This window comes from Marmota monax, unplaced genomic scaffold (genome assembly GCF_021218885.2).
Source record: "Marmota monax isolate L192 unplaced genomic scaffold, Marmota_monax_Labrador192_F-V1.1 WCK01_AAM20220418_F8-fsc00276, whole genome shotgun sequence".
Classification (NCBI taxonomy): Eukaryota; Metazoa; Chordata; class Mammalia; order Rodentia; family Sciuridae; genus Marmota; species Marmota monax.
Window position 1 is genome coordinate 2,705,665 of NW_026695204.1, and position 23,997 is coordinate 2,729,661.

At 36.1% G+C, this 23,997-nt stretch overlaps 1 protein-coding gene across 1 annotated transcript; it reads right to left on the reverse strand.

Moving 5' to 3' along the window:
- Positions 1–7,902: 7,902 nt before the first annotated feature.
- LOC124083340 (histone deacetylase 2) lies at positions 7,903–16,481 on the reverse strand. Its single transcript, XM_046429948.2, has 8 exons — positions 16,325–16,481; positions 16,133–16,241; positions 13,133–13,273; positions 12,799–12,907; positions 12,059–12,189; positions 11,088–11,243; positions 8,817–8,874; positions 7,903–8,285 (listed from the first exon to the last, which is right to left on the reverse strand). The coding sequence occupies exons 1-8, from the start codon at positions 16,370–16,372 to the stop codon at positions 8,255–8,257; spliced, it is 783 nt and encodes a 260-aa protein (XP_046285904.1). The 5' UTR covers positions 16,373–16,481; the 3' UTR covers positions 7,903–8,254.
- Between the last annotated feature and the right edge of the window lie 7,516 nt (positions 16,482–23,997).

Below are 23,997 nucleotides of genomic sequence, written 5' to 3' on the forward strand. Positions count from 1 at the left end.
TTCAGTTATCCTACTCCTTAGCATATCCCCAAAGGACTTAAAATCAGCATACTATATTGACACAGCCACATCAATGTTTATAGCAGCTCAATTCACAATAGCAAAGCTATGGAACCAACCTAGGTGCCCTTCAACAGATGAGTGGATAAAGAAAATGTGGTATATATACAATGGAATTACTCAGCCATAAATAAAAATAAAATTATGGCATTTGCCGGTACCAGGATGGAACTGGAAAGTATAATGCTAACTGAAATAAGCCAGTCCTCAAAGAAGAAAGGCCGAATGTTCTGACATGTGGATGCTAACATACAATAAGGAGGAAAGGGAGGGAAGAATAGAAGTTCATTGGATTAGACAAAGGGAAATAAAGGGAAGAGGGGTGATGGGAATACTAGACATTAGAAGGAATTGGACACAACTTTCCCATGTTCACACATGAATACATGACCAGTGTAACTCCACATCATGTAAAACCACAAAAATGGGAAGTTTTACTCCATGTAATGTATATAAAAATACACTCTATTGTCAAGTATAAGAATTAAAAAATTAAAAACCCTAACAATAACTAATAATAAACAAAACAAATCAATATAATACACACTACTAATAAAGCAAAGGTAGAAATTATCAGTGAAGCCATTTGATCCTGAAGTTTTTGATTACTAGTATGTATTTATGTATTTAGCAGTATTGAGGACTGAACTGAGGGACATTCTACTACTGAGCTACATTCCCAGTCCTTTTTTGAGACAGGGTCTCACTAAGTTGCCCAGATTGGCCTTGAATTTAGAATCTTTCTGCCCCAGCCTCCCAAGTAGCTGGGATTAAAGGCACACATCAACACACCTGGGTTTGATTATTAAGTCTCTTTATTTACAGGTCTATTGGAATTTTCAATTTCTTTTTGAATCAGTTTTGGTAATTTGTTACTAGGAATTATTCCATTTTACCTATGTTCTCAAATTGCTGATTTATAATTCTTTGTATTCTCTATAATCTTTATTTCAATAATAATATTTTATTTATATCTAAGAGTTTCTTAATTCTTTTGGCCCTTTGAAAGGCTGTCTTGAATTTGTTGTAATAAATGAACCAACAAATCTAAGAAGCTCAACAAATTCCCCAAATGAAGAAAACAATGAGATCCACACTGCGACTCAAAGGGGTCTCAAAAACCAGCATTAAGTTTCATTTTCTCAGTGTGTCAAAGAGAAAGCAAACCTTTTTTATTGGGGCATAAAGGGTGCCTATCAAGCAAGCTTCTTCGGGTAAGGTAGGGTGAATCTGCTCTTCTTAAAGTCATCAAGATTGGAGCTGAAAATGTTGCCATTTTCAGTTCCAATCTGCACTGTAGCTTTCAGAGCTACTTCCCATATCCCATTCCTTTCTGGAGTTCTGGCATGGGAAATGACTGCTTTCTGTTGCAATTTGTCTATTAACTTTTCAAAATGATAATTTTCCTTTTCTGCAGTGGTCTCCATTTCAATTCTGCTTCTGGATTAAAAACAAATTCCTTCATGTATTTTTGTCTATCTGAAGTTTATACTATTCCCATCACTTATAGGTGAGGTAACTAAAGCTTAGGAAACATGTTCAAGGTCACAGGATAGGAAGTGATGGAGCCCAGTTATAACCTATACATAGCCTTATAAACATAGAACAGTTTACTCTAATGTCATCTGACTGCATTCAACAAGTGTTCTAAAGCAAGTACAATTCTGTTATGACTAATAATTTTATTAAACTGTTCATGTTCAAAGAGCAATGTGGTTTCTGTCTCCTGACTAGATTCCAATGCAGGGAAACTCTCATCCCTGATTTTCATGGTATTTTTTCAATAGCAAAGTGCAACATAATGAAATAATTTAAAATTAAATATTCTATGGGCCCAGTTTAGATATCAGAAAAAAGCTGACATTGAAAAAGAATTTCTAGGCTGGATACAGTGGTGCATGTCTATAATACCAGTGGCTCAGGAGGTGGAAGAAGGAGGATCTTGAGTTCAAAGCCAGCCTCAGCAATTTAGCAAGGAGCGGAGCAACTCAGTGAGACCCTGTCTCTAATAAAATATAAAATAGGGCTGGGGATGTGGTTCAGTGGTTGAGTTCAATCGTTCAATCTCTGGTACAAAAAAAAAAAAAAAAAAAAAAATCTAAAAAGTATACCATATTTAACAACCAAGAAATATTATTACATATTTATTATGCATAAAGATACGAAGGCATACTTTTGATTAGACTTTAGTGTTCTTGCAGCACAGGAAAGGCAAAAGCATTTAATATCTGATGCTAACTTTGATTAACTGTAGTGACTATCTGGATTGATAAGGACTTTAAGGCTAGAAAGGGCTGATAAACTTGTGATGTCTGACACAAGTAAAAGAGGTGTGGTAGGAAACAGTGTTACTCATCAGTGGTCACCTAAAGCTATGATTTGAACATATCTTCCAGGTTCATAGTTTGAAAACAATCCCCAGTGCAACAATATTGGGAGGCTGAGATGAAGTAAGAGGAGACTGGGCCATAAGAGCTTGACCCAATTGTTGTTATTGTGAGAATAAGTTAGTTATCATGTGTGAGCTTTTTATAAAAGTTAGTATGGCCCTCTCTTATGTGCTCACTTGCCCTTCTGTTAGGGATGATGAAGCACTAAAGCCCTCACTAGATGTTGGCACCTTGATATTGGACCTCCCAAACCCCTGGACCATGAGCCAAATGTATATTCCCAATCTATGGTATCATTATAGCAACACAGAATGGACCAAGACACCTAAGCAGCTTCCCAGGCAAACTGAAGGACAGAACTGACTCCCTCAACGTAAAGGTATATAAAGCAAAGGCTGGTGTGACACCCATTTTCTACTTTTCAATGGACAGTTCTCTACATGTTATGGCTACAAGTAATGATGGTGTTTCGAGGTCAGGTCAGAAGCACAAACAAGTTTAAGATGTTATCATCATGTAACTATTAGGGCTTACGAGTGCATATATGGGAAATCAGATATATTGCCCTCCACAGTGACAAACAGCCAGAAAGAAAAGACTTGTTTTTCTGCCTAATTTTGAAGAAGGATGGTAGAAGAGTAATTAAATTTGGAATACTTTATCATTTAAAGATATATTGTTCAAACAAAATAGATTTCAAAAGGGTATTCGGCATCACAAGGGAATAGCACAGAAACTATACTGAAAACTATTACATGTGAACACTATACTATGCTTGAAAATAATTATTTTCTTCTTTAAAATCACCAAAAATTTTATCTTTACATTTGGTTAATGAAGCTGATGTCAGTTAGTTTGGACTTTGGATTGTAAAGGATTTTTTTTTTTTTTTCTTCCTGGAAAATACTGTATGGCCATTTTAGGTAAAAAAAATTTAGAGCAGATACCTTGCATCTGCTTGCCCAAATTTTCTTATTCAGATGATGAGTAAAAAGGACATACCTAGATTCTAGAGAAATTAGAAATCTAGTCTTAGAGAAGTTCTGGTGAAGTGTAGGTTCCCATCCCCACATTTGGAGGGCTGTTATTTACCACTGGAGCTTGAAGGGTAACCTCACCTAGAATCTAGTCAAAAGAGATACAGTATCAAACTCTGCTAACCTAAGAAAGAAACAAAGAAGAAAGGGCTAAAGGAGAATTCCTTGTCTCTCAAATCATTAGTTTATTGTTTTCCATAAATATGATGACCTTTGGTTGGTGTTTGTCAGCTAGAAGCAGTTTTGATATGCTCTTTCACCTTACTACCTATCTGTACTTACCTTTTTATTGAAAAGTTTTCTATTTCTATTCGTATGTGCTACATGACTGGAAGTGAACCTTGAAATGTTGATTTCTGAAGAAACAAAGAAGATGATCTGTTAGATGATGTAAGAGAGAAGCTGAACATTTCTTAATTGTCAGTAAAGTAACAAATTCACAACCCTAAAAGAGGAAAGTTTCGATTTATTGTTTTGTTCCACTGACTGCATAGGTGTAGTTGAAAATTTTTAGCTATTCAGACATCTATTCATTTTATTTTAGAAATTCTTTATGTGAATTTTGTCAATGTTTAGAGTAAAACATTCTTAAATTATCAAATAAGAGCAAATAACAAAATCTAATCAAAGAGTTTCTTCTCATTATTTATCAAAAAGGAATTACTAGTAACCTAGTAACCCAAATCACAACTCTATAGTGTTCAAAGATTAAAATGAATAGGTACTAAGTTCAGTAACAGAAGTTGTAGAACAATAATTCAATGATCCCAATGTTACCTTCACTATTATTACATTTTTTAGAAAGAAATCTCAATTCTTCTTGCTCATTGTTCCTATTAACTGATTCCACTTCCACTTCTAACCAAAAAATTAAAGTAAAATAACACACACACACACACACACACACACACACATTATTCTGGCTCTGGCTCTAATATTTAGTCGCATTCTACTTTTGACTAGAAAAGCCACTAGAGTAACCAGTTACTATCAGATACATTCTATTATTTGGTCTAAAGTGCAAGAATTGATGTTAAAATTTTCCTCCTTATAGAAAAACCTAAATCAGTACATTGTAGTTTAATTCAAATAGATTCTAATCCAATATTGCACTCAAGAGAACCTATTAATACATGTTACTCTGTTAAATGGACAATTACAGGAGAAGATGTCAAATAACAATGGAAAAAAATTAAAAAATGGAGAATCTGCCATCTTGTGGTGTGGTTAGAAAATGCAACAACTGCTGAACGGCTTTTAACATGTAGCCTTCCTGAGCACTGTTTCCATATAATGCTATTAACTCATGAATAATCAATAACAAAATGAAATATTTTAAGATTGGGATGTCCCTTCCTGCACTATTTTGGCCCCGTCTATCCACCTTTACCTTGTAACATCAGTAGCTAACACTTACTAAGCATTAGTATGCAGAAACTCAGTACTTACAACAAACCTGATGTAGGGACTACGATCTCTTCCTCACTTAAATTACGAAGTGACTGAGGCACAGAAACTGAGTAATTTGAAGATGATGAAGAAAAAGGATTTTAAGATATTGAAAGTTACTACTTGTGATAGTACACAAATCAAAATTCTCATTTTAAGCTCAAAAACCCTGTTCTCATTTATATCACGACATGAATGAGGGATGCTATGAATACCAGCTATCAGAGAAATTTTGAAATTTCTGTACTGAAGCCATAGAAACTGGAAGATCAAATTAATGACTTTGACAAAAAGAATTTGAAAAAGCACCTACTAACAGAATGCAGCTTTGGTAGAAATGCAAAGATTAATTATTATATATAACTACTGAATAGTGTCTTTGCTGATGCCCTGGAAAAATAAGAAACATTAAGAACAAACTAGCAACACCTTCATTAACTGAAAATGAGTTGAGTTGGAGTCTTGATTTTAAAATGCAATGTTTAAAACTGTGATAGTTGATAGCTACTTTACTCCAGCTCCATGATTCTTCCAGAGGATCCCTGTTTCATCCTTGGTAAGCCTATGCAAGTCTTTCACCTGGGAAGAAACAAAACTAAGAGTCATTGTCTAGCAACTCTGAATTGCAAGAATTGCCCTAATTTTGTGAGATAATTGGAGAGATCATCTAAAAGAAACTGTAAGAATATACATCTCTAGTTTTTTGACCAGCAATCATTTGGTTACATTTTTTAATTAAAAATTACTGTAAAGGTATGTTATCCAAATGGCTTAGCACTCAACTTCCTATGAAAGCAGCCAATGCTACTCAGTTTCATTATTTTTCCTAGACAGTATTTGTATAATCAAGTAATTTTGTGTATTTTTTACACAGAAGTTACTATCACATGTCCCACCCCTTTCTTTTTAACTTAATATGTATCGTGACAATCTTTTCATTATCTTATAAGCATTAACTGGTCCCCTATGAAACATTTAGGTTATTTTCACCTTAAAGCTGCACAATGAATAATGAAAGCCTTTTTTTTTTTTGCACATTATATGCTAAATTTCTTGAAGTGGAATTATGAATCAGATTATTTGAAATAAAGAATGTCAAATTAAGCTTGAGATTCTATGAATTCACACACCTTCTTCATATAAGTTCTCTCAAACTCTTGCCATTTTTAAAAAACTTGTAAACAAGGTTTTAAAAGCTAAGTGCAAGAAAAAAAGTATCCCCATAGTTCTTAGTTTGCATTTCCTAAACAAAGTTAAAGATCTTTTCATATTAGAAATTATATTTCTTTCCCAACTTTCATCTTTCAAACATTAAAATTTTTTTCTCTATATAATAATCTTTAGCTTTTTGAATTGAAATGAGATGCAATTTTGCCATCTACCATCCCCCCCCTTTGGTCATTTTTTTTTTCCTATTTGGCTACATTATCCCCACACCACTCACGGAATAATCTCTTTACTAAATCTTTTCACACTGTATTAATTTCTAAAAATGTTTTAGAGTATTTATCTTGACTTCCTACTATGCATTTTATGTTGAAACAGTTTCTTTATATACTTGTAGACATTTAATCATTGCTATTGTAATAGAGTCTCTTTTTCAAAAATGATATTTATTATTTGTTATGGTGTCCGTGTATTAATGTTTTATTAAATAACCTGGCTGAAATTTTTTGGGAAACTTTTCTTGAGACAATAGTTCTATATCATGCTCCTACTTTCCTTTGTCATTAATGTCATAAGGTCTATAGATTCCTAACAAATATGTAGTGAAGGGGTAAAAACATGGATAACAATATTCATTAACTTCAAAATAATGGCCACTTCTGAAGAGTGGGAAAGAAATCATAAATGATAAAGCAAAGACAGGGCTCAGTCTCTGTATATTAAAGATGTTTTCAAATTCTGCAAACATGGCCAAATTAAAACAGTTGTTTCATTATAAGTCTAGGTGCTTTTATGAATGTCTGAAATAGTTAATGGCTGGCAGAAAAGCATTTCTGACTGTACTATCTTCTAGCATCTGTAATTTTTATCTCAAAGGTTACCTACACCTGGCAAAAAGATTCTACAAGTTTTGGCAAGTTTCTAAAAATGTTTTTATTCTGTGAACATCTTGGTAGTAGAAATGACCCCGTTTGTCTGCTTCCTAGCACTGTCATGTAAACTGTAGGTATTTTTCCTTTATGGTCAGTTGCAGCAATTCCCCAAATCTTAAAGTGAGTATACTATAGTTACTAATGAGAAATCATTTATTTCCTTGATTTGGAAACTTGAGTGTTAGAATAAAATCTTGATGTCATATAAATGCAGTACACACAAAACAAAACCTTAAACAACAATGATAAACAGGTTTTGTTGAAATAGTGGTTCTGGTTTATCTACTTGGTAAACAGTAAAGGGAGATGACCCACAACACAATAAATTAAAACTCACTATATATAGCTCAACATTAAGTTTACTGTTTCCTTTTTTGATTACAGATAGTCTTTCATTTCAATTCATAATTTCTATTTCCAATTTTTGGGACTCTGAAATAGCTCAAAGATAATTCCTATATCTTAATTATACAGCTTGTATTATGAATTTCAAAGACAAATTCTAACAAGATGTCAATCTTCACTGATACTAAGCTATAAAGAACAAAGTGGTAGCATTAGCATTTCTATTATAGCTAGAAAAACTTATATTAAATACCTATCTTTTTTTTTTCCCTACTGGGACTGAATCCAGGGGTGCTTTACCACTGTGCTACATCTCTAATCCTTTTATTTTTTATTTTGAGATAGGGGCTTGCTATGTTTCCAAGCTGGCTTTGAAGTTGCCATCCTCCTGCTTCAGCCTCCCAAGAAACTGGGACTTATAGTCGCACCACTGTTCCAGGCAGTAAATAGCTATCCTGAAAGCTGCAATCATCTTTCACCACTAAAACAAACTTTCATTTTTAATAAACAGACAAAAGGCAATCCAAGTACAATTTTTTAATAAAGATAATTACAAAAGATGGAAAAAATCAGCTCAGAAAGGCCAATTACTTCTTTAATAGATCAGTTTTTGACATAATAACTCACATCAATTTTAAATACTATCACATAAAGCATGGTGGAGAAAAGAAATTTTGCTTCATAATTAGAAAAACTCACAATAAAACTTGCCAAGAAAAACAAAAACAAAACAAAAAGCCATTTTGAAAATAAATACAGTCCATGCCAAAGTAGTATAAAATGAAGCCAGAAGTCTTCAGAGAAAACATTTTTTTTTGTCCCAGTATTTTCTCACTTTTTAAATGGTTTCCTAAAATTGGGGGGACTCTCAAATTCAAGGGTTGCTGAGTTGTTCCGATTTGGCTCTGTTGAAAGAGGTAACATGAAATATACTGATCAGATCCTGTAGGTTCATGTCAACAAACACATCAGCTGATTAAGCCTAAAGAGTAATTAATGCCTTAGTCTGTACAATCTATTCAAAGTTATTCTTCATTTATAGCACAAAATTATGTTACCAATAACACATGCTTTCTGACAAAAATCCTTGATTATGCTTTTACTTATAAATTGTTATTTGAGCTCAATGTTTAAGTTCATCTATTTCACACATACATACATACACACACACACACAACTGTGCAAAAATTTGAGAACCAAGAAAACCACTAGTGCATATATTAAGGTTTACAGCATGTAAAAATCATTTACTTCAGATAAATTACACACAAACACTGACTTTAGAAATTTATGTACAAGAATAAATTTAGATTATTTCACTCAATTTGATAATGTTCTTATATTCTAGTCCAGTACTTCGTAAGTATACATATGCCCTCAAATGTTTTTTATTTTTATGATATAATAAAAACTACTAGATAGGGAATATTATTTACCCTTTGGTATCTGTTTTTTCACCACTATTGTCCTTGGATTTATCTTCTTCCTTAACATCTAAAAGCAAAGATGAGAAAAAGATTAAAACCTATTGAAGTATATAAAATATATATTTTGTTTTAAAATATACTTTAAAAATATATTTTTGTTTTAGTTGTACATGTTCACAATACTTTTATTTTGTTTATTTTTATGTGGTGCTGAGGTTTGAACCCAGTGCCTCACATGTGCTAGGTGAACACTCTGCCACTGAGCCACAACCCCAGCCATAAAATATGCTTTTAAAATATAAAAAACTCATTTGCAATCTTGATATTAAAGAACTCAGTAATTAAATAAGCTTTGTGTTTGATACACTACATGACGGAGGTTTAAGCTGTCAATGCAATACTGGGTCTTTCCCTTTTTGAACTTTTTGTTCTATGGGATCACAGTATTATAGGTGGGGTAGATACTGTGAAAAAGTTCAGCATACAGACATGAATACAGCATTATGGGAGGTAAGAAAGGGTTACTAAATGAGATTTAAGAGGTGTCCTGAAGAATGAAGATTTTGCATGGACAAGAAAGGAGAAGTATCTTTAATAGAGAAAAACTTCAAGGACTTTGAGGCAAGAAGGAACTGTTAAGATGGAAGAAGAAACTAAAGACCAATATGGCAGGAATACTGTGAGAACAGGGGAAAAGTTAGATAGAAACAGAGTCAATCTCATTACTCTGACCTCTAGTTTTTAACCCTCATTAAATCAATACTGGAAGTTCACAATTTTAACATAGTATCAGTAGTAACCCTATAAACTTCAGATTATGAAAACAAATTATCCCAAATGTGCTGAAAATTTTCTTTAAATATGTAAACAAACCCAAGTTGTGATGAAATGACCTCATAAGGACATAGAAAAATATCCTCAGGTATCCCATAACTTTTAATACAAATATATGTGTTGACAAAATGGATTTTCATAACATTCGTTCTGCTTTTATCTATGTAAACTATAATTCAAAAGTAATAAAAAGGGATGAAGAAGAAAAGGAATGACCTTATATTCTAGGGTTAGATCTATAAATCTTTTTTTTTTATCTTTTACTTTTTTTTTAACACACATAATCGGGTTCAATGTGTTATGCATACACACATACAGATGCACTGATCAATTCCAACCTCCTTTTATCCACCTTCCCCAACTCTTCCTAAACTCATTAAATATACATAAGTTTGAAAAATTTTCTGTTAGTCTTTCTTTTTTCTATTTGTTGAAGGGTTTTTAACAATTTATAAAGCCCTAAGAGAAGTCTATCAACCAACAACCTGGTTTTAAAAAAGGCATCAAAATCAGCAATAAAAGTACTAAGGAGCTGAATATTATCAGATTAATCCACCACTGGGCCAGTAAGATATTTAATGTTATTTTCATTTTTGGTTAAAATAGCCATAAAAAACACAAGCACCCTAGTACATTTATTTGGAAGAAAAGTTACAAAAAAGATAAAAGATTTAAAAATGATAAAATAAACAAACAAACACTTAAAAAAAAAGGAAAAAGATAACATACTAACAATGAAAGAAAACAACTAGCTGGGTGTGGTGGTGTACAACTGTAATCCCAGTGGCTCTGGAGGCTGAGGTACTAAGCGACTCAGTTGAGACCCTGTCTCTAAATAAAATACAAATATTCTGGAAATGCAGGTAAAAGATAGTAAGAGCTTCTTGTTTACAAAATGCAACTACCTGACAGCATTCTGAAATATGTTAAAGCATCAGAAAGCAGTATCTCTTCCCAGTTCAGTTCACAAATCCTTTTCTATATTTCCTTAGTTTTTGTTTTCTTCAATTTTTGAACAAAGTCTATTACATGACCATTTTCAAAATGACGAAACTAGTCTGAAGATAATGAAACTTTTTGTTTGACTTCCATTAAATTAGGTAGGTAAAAATTACCTCAGGATTTCAGCTGTTTATACACCACAAATGGAATTACAACCATTTTGTCTTCTTACTCAATTTATATAGATCATAGTACAATGTTCACTATTTTCAACCTATGTCATTAAGAGAAGGAAATAAGGTCTCCTGTATTATAAAAGCGAATGTAAATAGCAACATTTGAAAAGCTTTAATCAAAAGATATTTAAGAGTTAAACACAGTTTAAATGGGGAAAAAACATTATCTACCTTTCACATCCATCTGATACTTGTGTAGTTGTGATTTCATGTTCTCATAAAAATGCTCAATCTTAAAAACATACATTTACCAAAAAGTAAACCTGACCTGCTTTTTTGTCCTCTGTTTCCTTCTTGTCTTCTTCAATTCTAGCTTTCTTTGCTCCTTTCTTATGATCAGCCACATTTCTACGCCCTCCTTCCCCTTCATCCTCAGAATCTGAGAATTCTTCATCACAAGCTATTCGCTTGTCTGATGCTCGAACTGACATATAAAAAAGATTTTAATATATTCTGGCAAAAAAAATTCACAATCATTATACCCATACAGATGCACAAAACAGTCACCACATTTAGAAGTATAAAAAATGCTTAAAAATTTTAAGTTTTGAATGGTTTGCTTAATACTAAAAAGTTAGCTTTGATCTATATAGATATAGTTCAAAGAGACATGAGAAACTTTTCAGGATGTCATTTTTTTTTTAAAGGCAAAACTTTGGAGAAACTGTTTTTTAAATAGGACAATGTCTTTACCTAAAAAGCAGCCCTCTTATTTCAGAGCTGAGAAATAGATAAAAATAAAATATTCTAATAATAACAAAAATGTTAGATTGTGTATACCGTTAGGCACACCCTTATGCTATAAACCTAACAATCCATCCTATTATATGTAATGAGAAGCTATAAAATCAAACAGAAGGTACTTCATGTTATCTAACTCATCCTACTTTGAACAAATGGGGTGTTTTCGATTATTCTCAAATTAAATAAGTGGCTCACTTTTGAAACTTATACTTTTCTTTGGTGACTGGGCTTTAACCCATAGTCCTGAATATGCTAAGCAAGTACTCTCTATCAGTGAGCTATATAACCCCAACCACAGGAAACCTTGCAATTATATACATATAGTATTATTAAAAAAAAAAAAAAAAAACTACTGACATCCAAACCAGGCTTTGATATATTAAAGAGCTAAATCTATATAAGATTAAAAATGGAGAAAATGTCAATAATATGTGTTCATGAAACAAGCCCTTTAGTGCTATTTTGGTATCATAAAAACCTTTAACATTATCTTACTAGAAATTCTCTTGTCTGGATCTTCTCCATCTTCGTCTCCACTGTCTTCATGAACAGCATCTTCTGGAATAGCTTGCATCTGGACACCAGGTGCATGAGGTAACATGCGCAAATTTTCAAATAAACGCTGTCTAAATTACACACATTGTTATTAGACAAAATTCAAGTCCTTTGAAGTTCCTCTTGCATGCAAATAAAAATATAAGCAAAAATACTCATGTTTTATCTAGCTTAACCAGTTAACTAAAATAATACCAACATTAAGCATCAATACTTTGCATGTATTTAATCTGCACAACTTACCAGTCAGATACTGTTTTATCCCCCATTTCCGTGATGAGGCAACATAAACATAAAGTCAAATGGACCTATCTAATGTCATATGGCTAGTCTTTGGTAAAGAGGAACCAATACCTGTGTACTACTATGTCTCTTGAACACTATATGGAGATAAAGATTTGAGAAAACGTGTCTGATAATAATGTAAATGAAACTTAAGAGTGCCCCCTGCAATGTTAAAATGTTTTTCAATTAAAAAATGATGAAAATATTTTTATCTATGAAGCTCATACCTTTCCATCAAATTAAGAAATTAAATCAGTAATCCTGATGTTTCAAACCCTTTTCAAGATAACAAAGGAAATTTCTAATGTATAAATTAGAATAAATCCACTCTAATTATTCTTCCAAAGCTTTTGTCAAGATGAAATTGTTAGCAAAATGATTCAAAGATTTCTTACTTTATCTTTTCCATATATTCTGGAGTATTCTGGTTTGTCATGTTTGAAGGACTAATATGCAGTTTGAAGTCGGGTCCAAAATATTCAAAGTAATCATTATATGGCAGCTCTATTAAAAACAATGAAATAAAGTTACATAATTAAAAGTTCAGTTTCCTTACAAAAATCATACGTAGAATATAGATACAGGTAAGGAAATATTTCCATAGAAAATGTTCAAAAGTGAACGTAAAGTAAATGCTATCTAATTTATATAATTTTGGAATATAATCATTCATTCATCTATTTGTACTGACAGTCCATACAATACATATCCTGCAGTGTGAATACTTACCATTGGGAATCTCACAATCAAGGGCAACTGCGGTCTCATATGTCCAGCATCGGGCAACGTTGCGGATTGTGTATCCTCCTCCCCCAAGCATCAGTAATGGTAAGTTAAAAGTTTTTACAACTTCTACACATTTAGCATGACCTAAGACAAAAAAGATTTGGGTAATAACAAAATCCACCTACTCTAACAGTTTGAAAAATGAACCTTACAACAGTAGTAAATGCAAACAAAATTTTGCTTAACCAAAGTGAGTTGAATTTAAATACTTTAAAGAATAAAAATTTGAGAAATTTCTAGTCTAAAACTCCTTGCTAATCACTTTCCTTACACATAATAATAAATGAGAGTATCTTTAGTAAATGTCTGTGATAGAAAAGTCAAATATGTACTGGGCAGTCTGGCACATGTCTGTACGGCCAAGTGACTTGGGAAGCTAAGGCAGGAGGACTACAAGTTCAAGGCCAGCTTGGGCAACTCAATCAGATCCTGTTTAAAATAAAAAGGGCTGGGTATATAACTCAGAGGTAGCATACTCCTGGGTTTCATCCCTAGTATAGGGGGTGGGGGGAGGAGATAAGATTTTTAAAACACAAATGTTCACTTGTGGTTATATGGGGGAGGGGGAAATCAGGCTATAATAAAACATTATATACAATCCAAATTGACTTTTTGTTTTGGGTACCAGGGACTGAACTCAGGGGCACTCGGCCACCAAGCCACATCCCCAGCCCTATTTTGTATTTCATTTAGAGACAGGGTCTCAAATGAGTTTGCTTGGTGCCTTGCCTTTGCTGAGGCTGACTTTGCACTTGTGACTCTCCTGCCTCAGCCTCCTAAGCCACTGGGATTACAGACATGTGTGTGCCACCACCCCAGGCTTGAACTGACTTTTGTTTCCACTTTCCCCTGCATATATGTATAGAATATTTGGAAGGTTATAACACAAAGTTTAATCAAAGTTTTATTTAGATAGTGGAAATTTGCATAATTTTCTTAAATAATGAGATTATAAACCTAACATAAAAGCTAAATATTTCCTGTGAACAAATATCATGCATGGTTCAATAATTTACAAGTTAAAAGTAACTTCTTTAGGCACATAATCATAAAGTAAGGAAAAGAGTTCCTCAATTATAAAAGAAATCCATGCATTTTGAAGAATATTTGGGAAAATAAGGTACAAAGAAAAATACTAACTACCTACAACCTCATCATCCAAAGACATTTATTTATAAAGTTTAGTTGCTGTTCTCTTCAGGTAATTGTAAAACGACTATTTTTATTAAGCATTCTTTAGTAGATGTATTACATGATTCACAAGCCAATCTTAATTGCTACTACAACAAAAACAAAGGCTTCTTATAATCTGGATATTTGGATATCTGGATATTTTTAAAGAGAAAATAAATAAAACATTTACTTTCCTTCATCCCAAAACCAGACAAAAATGACTGCAAAGGGATTTTTAAAAGGCTAAAATTTTTGAAAATAAATGGGAGAGAACACAACACCAAGAGTATAAATGAAGGCAGAAGGGAGATGAACAAGAGGAAACAACTTTAGGAGACCTGAGAAATCCAAATAGATTCTGGCAGTAGAGAAATTTACAATCATATTTAAAACCTGCAATTGCAAATATTCTTATAAGCTTTATACAAATGAAAATGCTATCAGTTGAAATACAATGTACATTTATTATTTTAAGAGTAACATGCTATGCTTTATTATCAAAGCATTATTTTAAAGACTTTCTGAAAGTCAATCCAAATTTTAAAAGTATGTATGTTAAAGGGTCTGAAGGCATAGGTCAGTGCTTCTCTGGCATGTGTAAGGCCCTAAGTTATTTGGTCCACAGTACCAAAAAAACATATCGTTCACTTTAGGAAGCACATATCCATTTTGAGGCAACAGATGGTTATTAACACTTTAAATTCAACAATATGAAATTGCTGTTATTAAACCATTGTTGACCTACCAAGTACAGTAGCAAGCATAACATCAGGTAAAGTAGTTTTTAATGTCTATATTTGATGATTCAGTAAAATTTAGGCCAGCAATCATTCTGGAAAAGTTCTATTTGAGAACTCTTCACCACTTATGACAGAATTCAAAGCAGAATATCAACTTGCTACCTTAAACATTCCCATGGGAGAGAAAACTCCAAAATCTCATATGATCTGCATGACAAATCATTTGAGTCACATACATTTTAAGAGTCTATTAAATGGACACTAGACATTCATTCCATAATGGTTATTTTGGTCTGGCCTAGATTTAATCATGTTGATTTCAACATTTGATCAAAATTTAATTGGTGTAACATTCCTCCTTTCCCACACACCTTTTCTCAGGAAGCCAGAAGACAAAGCAATCAGGATCTGTATAGGATACTCAGTCCAAATAGGAAGGTAAAAGTGATAGAATACTTGACGCATCTGAACATATGAAGATATTTAGACATTGGTTGCCTAATAATGAGTAAAGAGACAACTAAAAAAACCTTAGCAAAACTGAGCTATGAAGGAAATAAAAATCAGATATGGCGAAAAGATGTTGCTGCTGTAACTATTGATTATCACAACCAATATTCTAGTATGTAAAAGGGAGATAAGGGAAGAATTCATGTATGATGGGAACAAAGAAGTGAAGAGAGTTAAATCCTCTTTTTTCATAATGGTAAATCAATATAAAAGGCTAAAATTAAAAATCTAATTAAGTTATCTGGAAGAAGGTGAAACCAAAATATAATCATCAAAAACACTGGAAATAACTGCTTCAGTTGGAATGGCAGCAAGCCTTATGAAACTATTCATGCATAAATGATAAAATAAAAAACACTTAATTGAAACAAGGTTAATTGAAGTCATATACACACCCCAGATAAGAAGCACCCATTTTGGTGTTAAAATGTCAGGTGAAAAGTAAAATGGGAACTTCTATGGTGAAATTCTTGGGAAGGAGAAATTTTTTGAGGGGAATACACTTATCTAAATTTCTTACCTTTGACTGTTAGATTGAAGCAACCAAGCCTATCACCAGACAATGAGTCTGCACCACACTGTAATACCACAGCACTTGGCTGATACATCTCCATCACTTTTGAGATAATCTATATACAGAATAAACAAATATTAACACATCTCTAATAATACTTAAAATTCCATTTCAATTTTGAAAATAATTAATACTTACAGGCTTAAATATCTGCCCATATGATTCATCATCTATACCATCTCTCATTGGAAAATTGACAGCATAGTATTTGCCTTTTCCAGCACCAATATCCTAAGACACATAAATAGATCTTAGAGACTATTTCATAATAAAAAGCTTGACACACTTGTTTATAATATTTGTAAGATTAAAAGACCAAGTAAAAAAACTCAATTTTGAATTCATATTACAAGTTGAGATAGGAATGATGTAAATTGAGAAAATAATAGTAAGGAATAAAAATGTGCATGCCCCAATATTTACAGATTACTCATAAATTTTATGTTAAAGAACCCTTTCAATTAATCTGTAATGAAAGAAATTTTTAGTTAAAGGCACTATTAAGTTACATTACTAATATTAACCTAAGAACTTCATCATAAACAGAATAAATATGATGAGGAAGCAAAATTTAAATGCATGGAAAATACACACTCAGAGGATAACTGTCTATTAAGGCAGAATCCTGTTTATGATTAACACCTAGTATAAATTTACTTATGATGAAAAGAAAGGCCCAGACTTTCTTGAAATTTTCACAGAAGTACACTAAAATATCACATCTGTTCTTTAGACATGAAATAAATTTTATTTTTACTTGTGTTAGTACTGCTCCAAACATTAATACCTCCTCAAACATTATACCTTCTCCTCAGGAAGAGCTGGTCTCTAGCTATACACATATGTATCTGTGTATGTATGTGTGTATGTACACATTTAGAAAAGATGGCATATCAGAGACATTTCTACAAAAGAGTGTTTTAAAGATGGCGGCGAGGGGAGTGCATTACCCCCGTGTGCTGCTTCACTGTGTGGGAGTGTGACAAGTCAGGACGGCTGAAGGATATCTTGTTGGGAATTTCCAGCAATAGTGGGGTGCGCCGGAACCTGGAGGAAGGATTTCCATCGCATGAGGATCGGCTACGGGGACTCAAACGCGAGAGGTTTGTCGCACGGAGGGTAAAACTGCTTATTCAGCGAATCGCCCCGCGGCTGGAGTCTGCAAGGCGCGCTGGGATAGAGACGCAGGGTTACAGCGCTGCAGTTTCTGCCAGACGCGCAAGCACCGCACTCAGGGCTGAATTCTGGGTTCGAGACGGGGAAGGAAGCGGTCCATCTCGGTTCTCCACACCGGTCAGACCACAGAGGAGGCCAGCAGCCACCATGTTGGTAAACTGACGTCACCACACCTGTTTTTGACTGACCGCAGCTCATTCAGCCATAGAACAGGTAATTTCAGGCTGCAATTCGCCTGCGGCTTGCAGACAGATTGCTAGGGTTCAGCGCCTGGGGGCTTCTTAAAATCTGATCTTATCGGAGTGAACACAGAGCGCGGGGCGGCCGAGTCCCGGCTCCCGGAGCCGTCCCGGAACCGCCCTGGCTCCGGGCTGCGGAGCCTGCGGAGGCTGCTTCTTGGACCCTGCTAATATCAGAGCAAACACGAAACACCAAGAGGCCGAGTTCCGGCTCCCGGAACTGAGCCCGCGGGGACTGCTTCTTGGAGCTTACACTTGTAGGAGCTTACACCGAGCACAGAGCGGCCGAGTTCCGGCTCCCGGAACCGTCCCGGAACCGCCCTGGCTCAGGGCTGCGGAGCCCGCGGAGGCTGCTTCTTGGACCCTGCTACTATCAGAGCATACACCAAACACTAGGCGGCCGAATTCCGGCTCCCGGAACTGAGCCCGCGGGGGCTGCTTCTTGGAGCCTACACTTATAGGAGCTTACACCGAGCACGGAGCGGCCGAGTTCCGGCTCCCGGAACTTCCCTGGACCGGGGCTGGGAGCCCGCGGAAACTGTGTCTCGGTCCGGGTCCTGCTGAGGGCAGGTCAGGACTCACCCATTGCTTGGGTTGCCTGGCAAGGGGAACGAAATGCTGCCATTCGCATAGGATACCAACATGGCAGAGATCTGATGTCAGCAGAAAGCGGTGGAGGAGAGATCTTCATCAATACCAGCGGTGACATAAGCAGTTGGTCTCCTGGTAAGGGGGGTGAGGCTCAGTCACCCGAGTCTCCTCAATTTGTCCTCGAGCCAGAGGGAAGGAGCCGGGCCGCCGCCAGCCCCCGGAGCAGGCCCAGCGGCTCGCCAGCGTGGTGACCGCGTGACCCCAATTGGAGAGGGGGCGGAGCGGAGCCGCCACCCAAACCCGCCAGGTGGGCAGACCCACGACCCAGTAGTACATGGGCGTGGTAGGAGGGGCAGGGCAGAGCCGCCCTTCGCGCTTGCAAGGTAAACAGACCTGTGACAGCCTGGCGGGTCAGGCCCAGTGGCCTGCCAGTGTGGTACACACGTCACCCCAACTCGAGTAGGGGCAGAGCAGATCCTTATCCCACGCCCGGATCAGGCCCTGCCGGTGTGGTGGTCACGTGACCCCAATTGGAGTGGGGGTGGAGCGGAACCGCCACCCGTGCCCGCAGGGTGAGCAGACCAGTGATCAACCTGCAGATCAGGCCCAGGGGTCCGCAGGCGTGGTAGGAGGGGCAGGGCAGATCCGCCGCCCGCGCCTTCAAGGTAGGCAGACCTACAACAGACCTGCGGATCAGGCCCAGGAGCCTGCCGGCGGGGTACAAATACCACCCTAATTGGAGTAGTGACAGAGCAGAGTCGCCTCCCTTGCCAGGAACAGACCCAGCATCCTGCAGGCGGGGTAGTCACGACACCCCAATTGGAGTAGGGGCAAAGCAGAGCCTCCACTCGTGCCCGAAAGGTGGGCAGATCTGCGACCGACCAGCAGGACAGGCCCAGTGGCCTGCTGGTACGACAGACACGTCACCCCAATTGGAGTAGGGGCAGAACAGAGCCGCCACCAGCTCCCAGAACAGGCCCAGTGACCTGCCGGCGTGGTAGCCACGACACCCCAATTGGAATAAGGAGAGAGCAGAGCCGCCGCCCGCACCTGCAGGAAAGATACGCAAGCAGTATGAAAAGACAAGGAAAGAAAGGACCACAAGCAATGCAGGTCAACGCAACTTTAGAAGAGGTAACAGCTGCAGCAGATGGAATGTCAGATAAAGAATTCAGGATATACATGCTTCAGATGATCTGGAGTATCAAGGAAGACATTAAACAGCAAAATCAGACAATGAAAGATCACTTCGACAACGAATTACGCAAACAAATCCAGGAAGCAAAGGATCAACTATACAGGGAGATAGAGGTTATAAAAAACAAGCAATCAGAAATCCTAGAAATGCAGGAAGCAATAAACCAACTTAAAAACTCAATGGAGAATACTACCAACAGAGTAGAACACTTAGAAGATAGAACATCAGACAATGAAGACAAAGTATTTCAACTGGAAAAGAACATAGACAGCTCAGCAAGACTGTTAAGAAACCATGAGCAGAACATCCAAGAAATATGGGATAACATTAAGAGACCAAACTTAAGAGTCATTGGGATACAGGAAGGTACAGAGCTCCAAACCAAAGGAATGAGCAGTCTATTCAATGAAATAATACAAGAAAACTTCCCAGACTTGAAGAATGAGACAGAATCCCAAATCCTAGAAGCCTACAGGACGCCGAATGTGCAAAATCATAAGAGATCCACACCTAGACACATTATAATGAAGATGCCCAACATACAGAATAAGGAGAGAATTTTAAAAGCTACAAGAGAAAGGAAGCAGATTACATTTAGGGGCAAGCCAATCAGGATAACAGCTGATCTTTCAACACAGACTCTGAAAGCTAGAAGATCCTGGAATAACATATTTCAAACACTGAAAGATAATGGGTTCCAACCAAGAATTGTGTATCCAGCGAAATTAAGCTTCAGGATGGAGAATGAAATTAAAACCTTCCACGATAAACAAAAGTTTAAAGAATTCGCAGCTAGAAAACCATCTCTTCAAAACATCCTAGCCAAAGTATTACAGGAAGAGGAAATGGAAAATAACAATGAAAACCAACAGTGGGAGGTAGGACAGTAAAGGGGGGGGGGAAACAATCAAAGAGGAAAACAAACAATGTTTAGTAACAGAAATAAACAAATATGGCTGGAAGAACAACCCATATCTCAATAATAACCCTAAATGTTAATGGCTTAAACTCACCAATTAAGAGACACAGGCTAGTAGAATGGATCACAAAACAAGACCCAACAATATGCTGCCTACAGGAGACGCATTTGATAGGAAAAGACATACATAGGCTGAAGGTGAAAGGTTGGGAAAAATCATATCACTCATATGGACTTCGGAAACAAGCAGGCGTGTCCATACTCATATCAAATAAAATAGATTTCAAGCCAAAGTTAATCAAAAGAGATAAAGAGGGACACTACATACTGCTTAAGGGAACCATACACCAACAAGACATAACAATCATAAATATTTATGCCCCAAACAATGGTGCAGCTATGTTCGTCAAACAAACTCTTCTCAAGTTCAAGAGTCTAATAGACCACCACACCATAATCATGGGAGACTTCAACACACCTCTCTCGCCACTGGACAGATCTTCCAAACAAAAGTTGAATAAGGAAACTATAGAACTCAATAACACTATTAATAACCTAGACCTAATTGACATATATAGAGTATACCACCCAACATCAAGCAGTTACACTTTTTTCTCAGCAGCACATGGATCCTTCTCAAAAATAGATCATATATTATGTCACAGGGCAACTCTTAGACAATATAAAGGAGTAGAGATATTACCATGCATCTTATCTGATCATAATGGAATGAAACTGAAAATCAACGATAAAAGAAGGAAGGAAAAAGCATACATCAATTGGAGAATGAACAATAGGTTACTGAATGATCAATGGGTTATAGAAGACATCAAGGAGGAAATTAAAAAATTCTTAGAGATAAATGAAAACACAGACACAACATATCGGAATCTATGGGACACATTGAAAGCAGTTCTAAGAGGAAAATTCATTGCTTGGAGTTCATTCCTTAAAAAAAGAAAAAACCAACAAATAAATGATCTCATACTTCATCTCAAAATCCTTGAAAAAGAAGAGCAAAACAACAGCAAAAGAAGTAGAAGGCAAGAAATAATTAAAATCAGAGCTGAAATTAATGAAATCGAAACAAAAGAAACAATTGAAAAAATTGACAAAACTAAAAGTTGGTTCTTTGAAAAAATAAACAAAATCGACAGACCCTTAGCGATGCTAGTGAAGAGAAGAAGAGAGAGAACTCAAATTACTAGCATACGGGATGAAAAAGGCAATATCACAACAGACACTTCAGAAATACAGAAGATAATCAAAAACTATTTTGAATCCTTATACTCCAATAAATTAGAAGATAGTGAAGGCATAGATAAATTTCTTAAGTCATATGATCTGCCCAGATTGAGTCAGGAGGATATAGAAAACCTAAACAGACCAATATCAATTGAGGAGATAGAAGAAACCATCAAAAGACTACCAACTAAGAAAAGCCCAGGTCCCGATGGGTATACAGCAGAATTTTACAAAACCTTTAAAGAAGAACTAATACCAATACTTTTCAAGCTACTTCAGGAAATAGAAAAGGAGGGAGAACTTCCAAATTCATTCTATGAGGCCAACATCACCCTGATACCTAAACCAGACAAAGACACTTCAAAGAAAGAAAACTACAGACCAATATCTCTAATGAACCTAGATGCAAAAATCCTCAATAAAATTCTGGCGAATCGGATACAAAAACATATCAAAAAAATTGTACACCATGATCAAGTAGGATTCATCCCTGGGATGCAAGGCTGGTTCAATATACGGAAATCAATAAATGTTATTCACCACATCAATAGACTTAAAAATAAGAACCATATGATCATCTCGATAGATGCGGAAAAAGCATTTGACAAAGTACAGCATCCCTTTATGTTCAAAACTCTAGAAAAACTAGGGATAACAGGAACATACCTCAATATTGTAAAAGCAATCTATGCTAAGCCTCAGGCTAGCATTATTCTGAATGGAGAAAAACTGAAGGCATTCCCTCTAAAATCTGGAACAAGACAGGGATGCCCTCTCTCTCCACTTCTCTTCAACATAGTTCTCGAAACACTGGCCAGAGCAATTAGACAGACGAAAGAAATTAAAGGCATAAAAATAGGAAAAGAAGAAATTAAATTATCACTATTTGCAGATGATATGATTCTATATCTAGCAGACCCAAAAGGCTCTACAAAGAAACTATTAGAGCTAATAAATGAATTCAGCAAAGTGGCAGGATTTAAAATCAACACGCATAAATCAAAGGCATTCCTGTATATCAGCGACAAATCCTCTGAAATGGAAATGAGGACAACCACTCCATTCAAAATATCTTCAAAAAAAATAAAATACTTGGGAATCAACCTAACAAAAGAGGTGAAAGACTTATACAATGAAAACTACAGAACCCTAAAGAGAGAAATAGAAGAAGATCTTAGAAGATGGAAAAATATACCCTGTTCATGGATAGGCAGAACTAACATCATCAAAATGGCGATATTACCAAAAGTTCTCTATAGGTTTAATGCAATGCCAATCAAAATCCCAATGGCATTTCTTGTAGAAATAGAGAAAGCAATCATGAAATTCATATGGAAAAATAAAAGACCCAGAATAGCAAAAACAATGCTAAGCAAGAAGTGTGAATCAGGCGGTATAGCGATACCAGACTTCAAACTATACTACAGAGCAATAGTAACAAAAACAGCATGGTACTGGTACCAAAACAGGCGTGTGGACCAATGGTACAGAATAGAGGACACAGAAACCAATCCACAAAACTACAACTATCTTATATTTGATAAAGGGGCTAAAAGCATGCAATGGAGGAAGGATAGCATCTTCAACAAATGGTGCTGGGAAAACTGGAAATCCATATGCAACAAAATGAAACTGAATCCCTTTCTCTCGCCATGCACAAAAGTGAATTCAAAATGGATCAAGGAACTTGATATCAAATCAGAGACGCGCCGTCTGATAGAAGAAAAAGTTGGCTACGATCTACAGTCAGTGGGGTCGGGCTCCAAATTCCTCAATAGGACACCCATAGCACAAAAGTTAATAACTAGAATCAACAAATGGGACTTACTCAAACTAAGAAGTTTTTTCTCAGCAAAAGAAACAATAAGAGAGGTAAATAGGGAGCCTACATCCTGGGAACAAATCTTTACTCCTCACACTTCAGATAGAGCCCTAATATCCAGAGTATACAAAGAACTCAAAAAATTAGACAATAAGAGAACAAACAACCCAATCAACAAATGGGCCAAGGACCTGAACAGACACTTCACAGAGGAGGACATACAGTCAATCAACAAGTACATGAAAAAATGCTCAACATCTCTAGCTGTCAGAGAAATGCAAATCAAAACCACCCTAAGATACCATCTCACTCCAGTAAGATTGGCAGCCATTAGGAAGTCAAACAACAACAAGTGCTGGCGAGGATGTGGGGAAAAGGGTACACTTGTACATTGCTGGTGGGACTGCAGATGGGCGCAATTGAAAGTCTAAACTGTGATGGCGAGTTGGGAACAGTGGGAAGATACTTCAGACACTGCTACGGACAAGCTACCCTACGACAAAAGATGGTCTATTCTGAAATACTAAAAGAGCCAGTCCTAACAGGGGACACTGCTACATTATGAGCACACACATCCCCGTTACAATAGCAAGATGTTGAAAATCCTAGAGCTAAGAGACG

Coding starts and splice junctions, on each gene's coding strand:
- LOC124083340 (XM_046429948.2), bottom strand. CDS start 16,372: ATGAGAGATGGTATAGATGATGAATCATATGGGCAGATATTTAAGCCT. Junction 16,242..16,324: donor ATGGGCAGATATTTAAGCCT/GTAAGTATTAAT, acceptor TTCTGTATATAG/ATTATCTCAAAAGTGATGGA. Junction 11,244..12,058: donor TCCAGACAAGAGAATTTCTA/GTAAGATAATGT, acceptor TTTATATGTCAG/TTCGAGCATCAGACAAGCGA.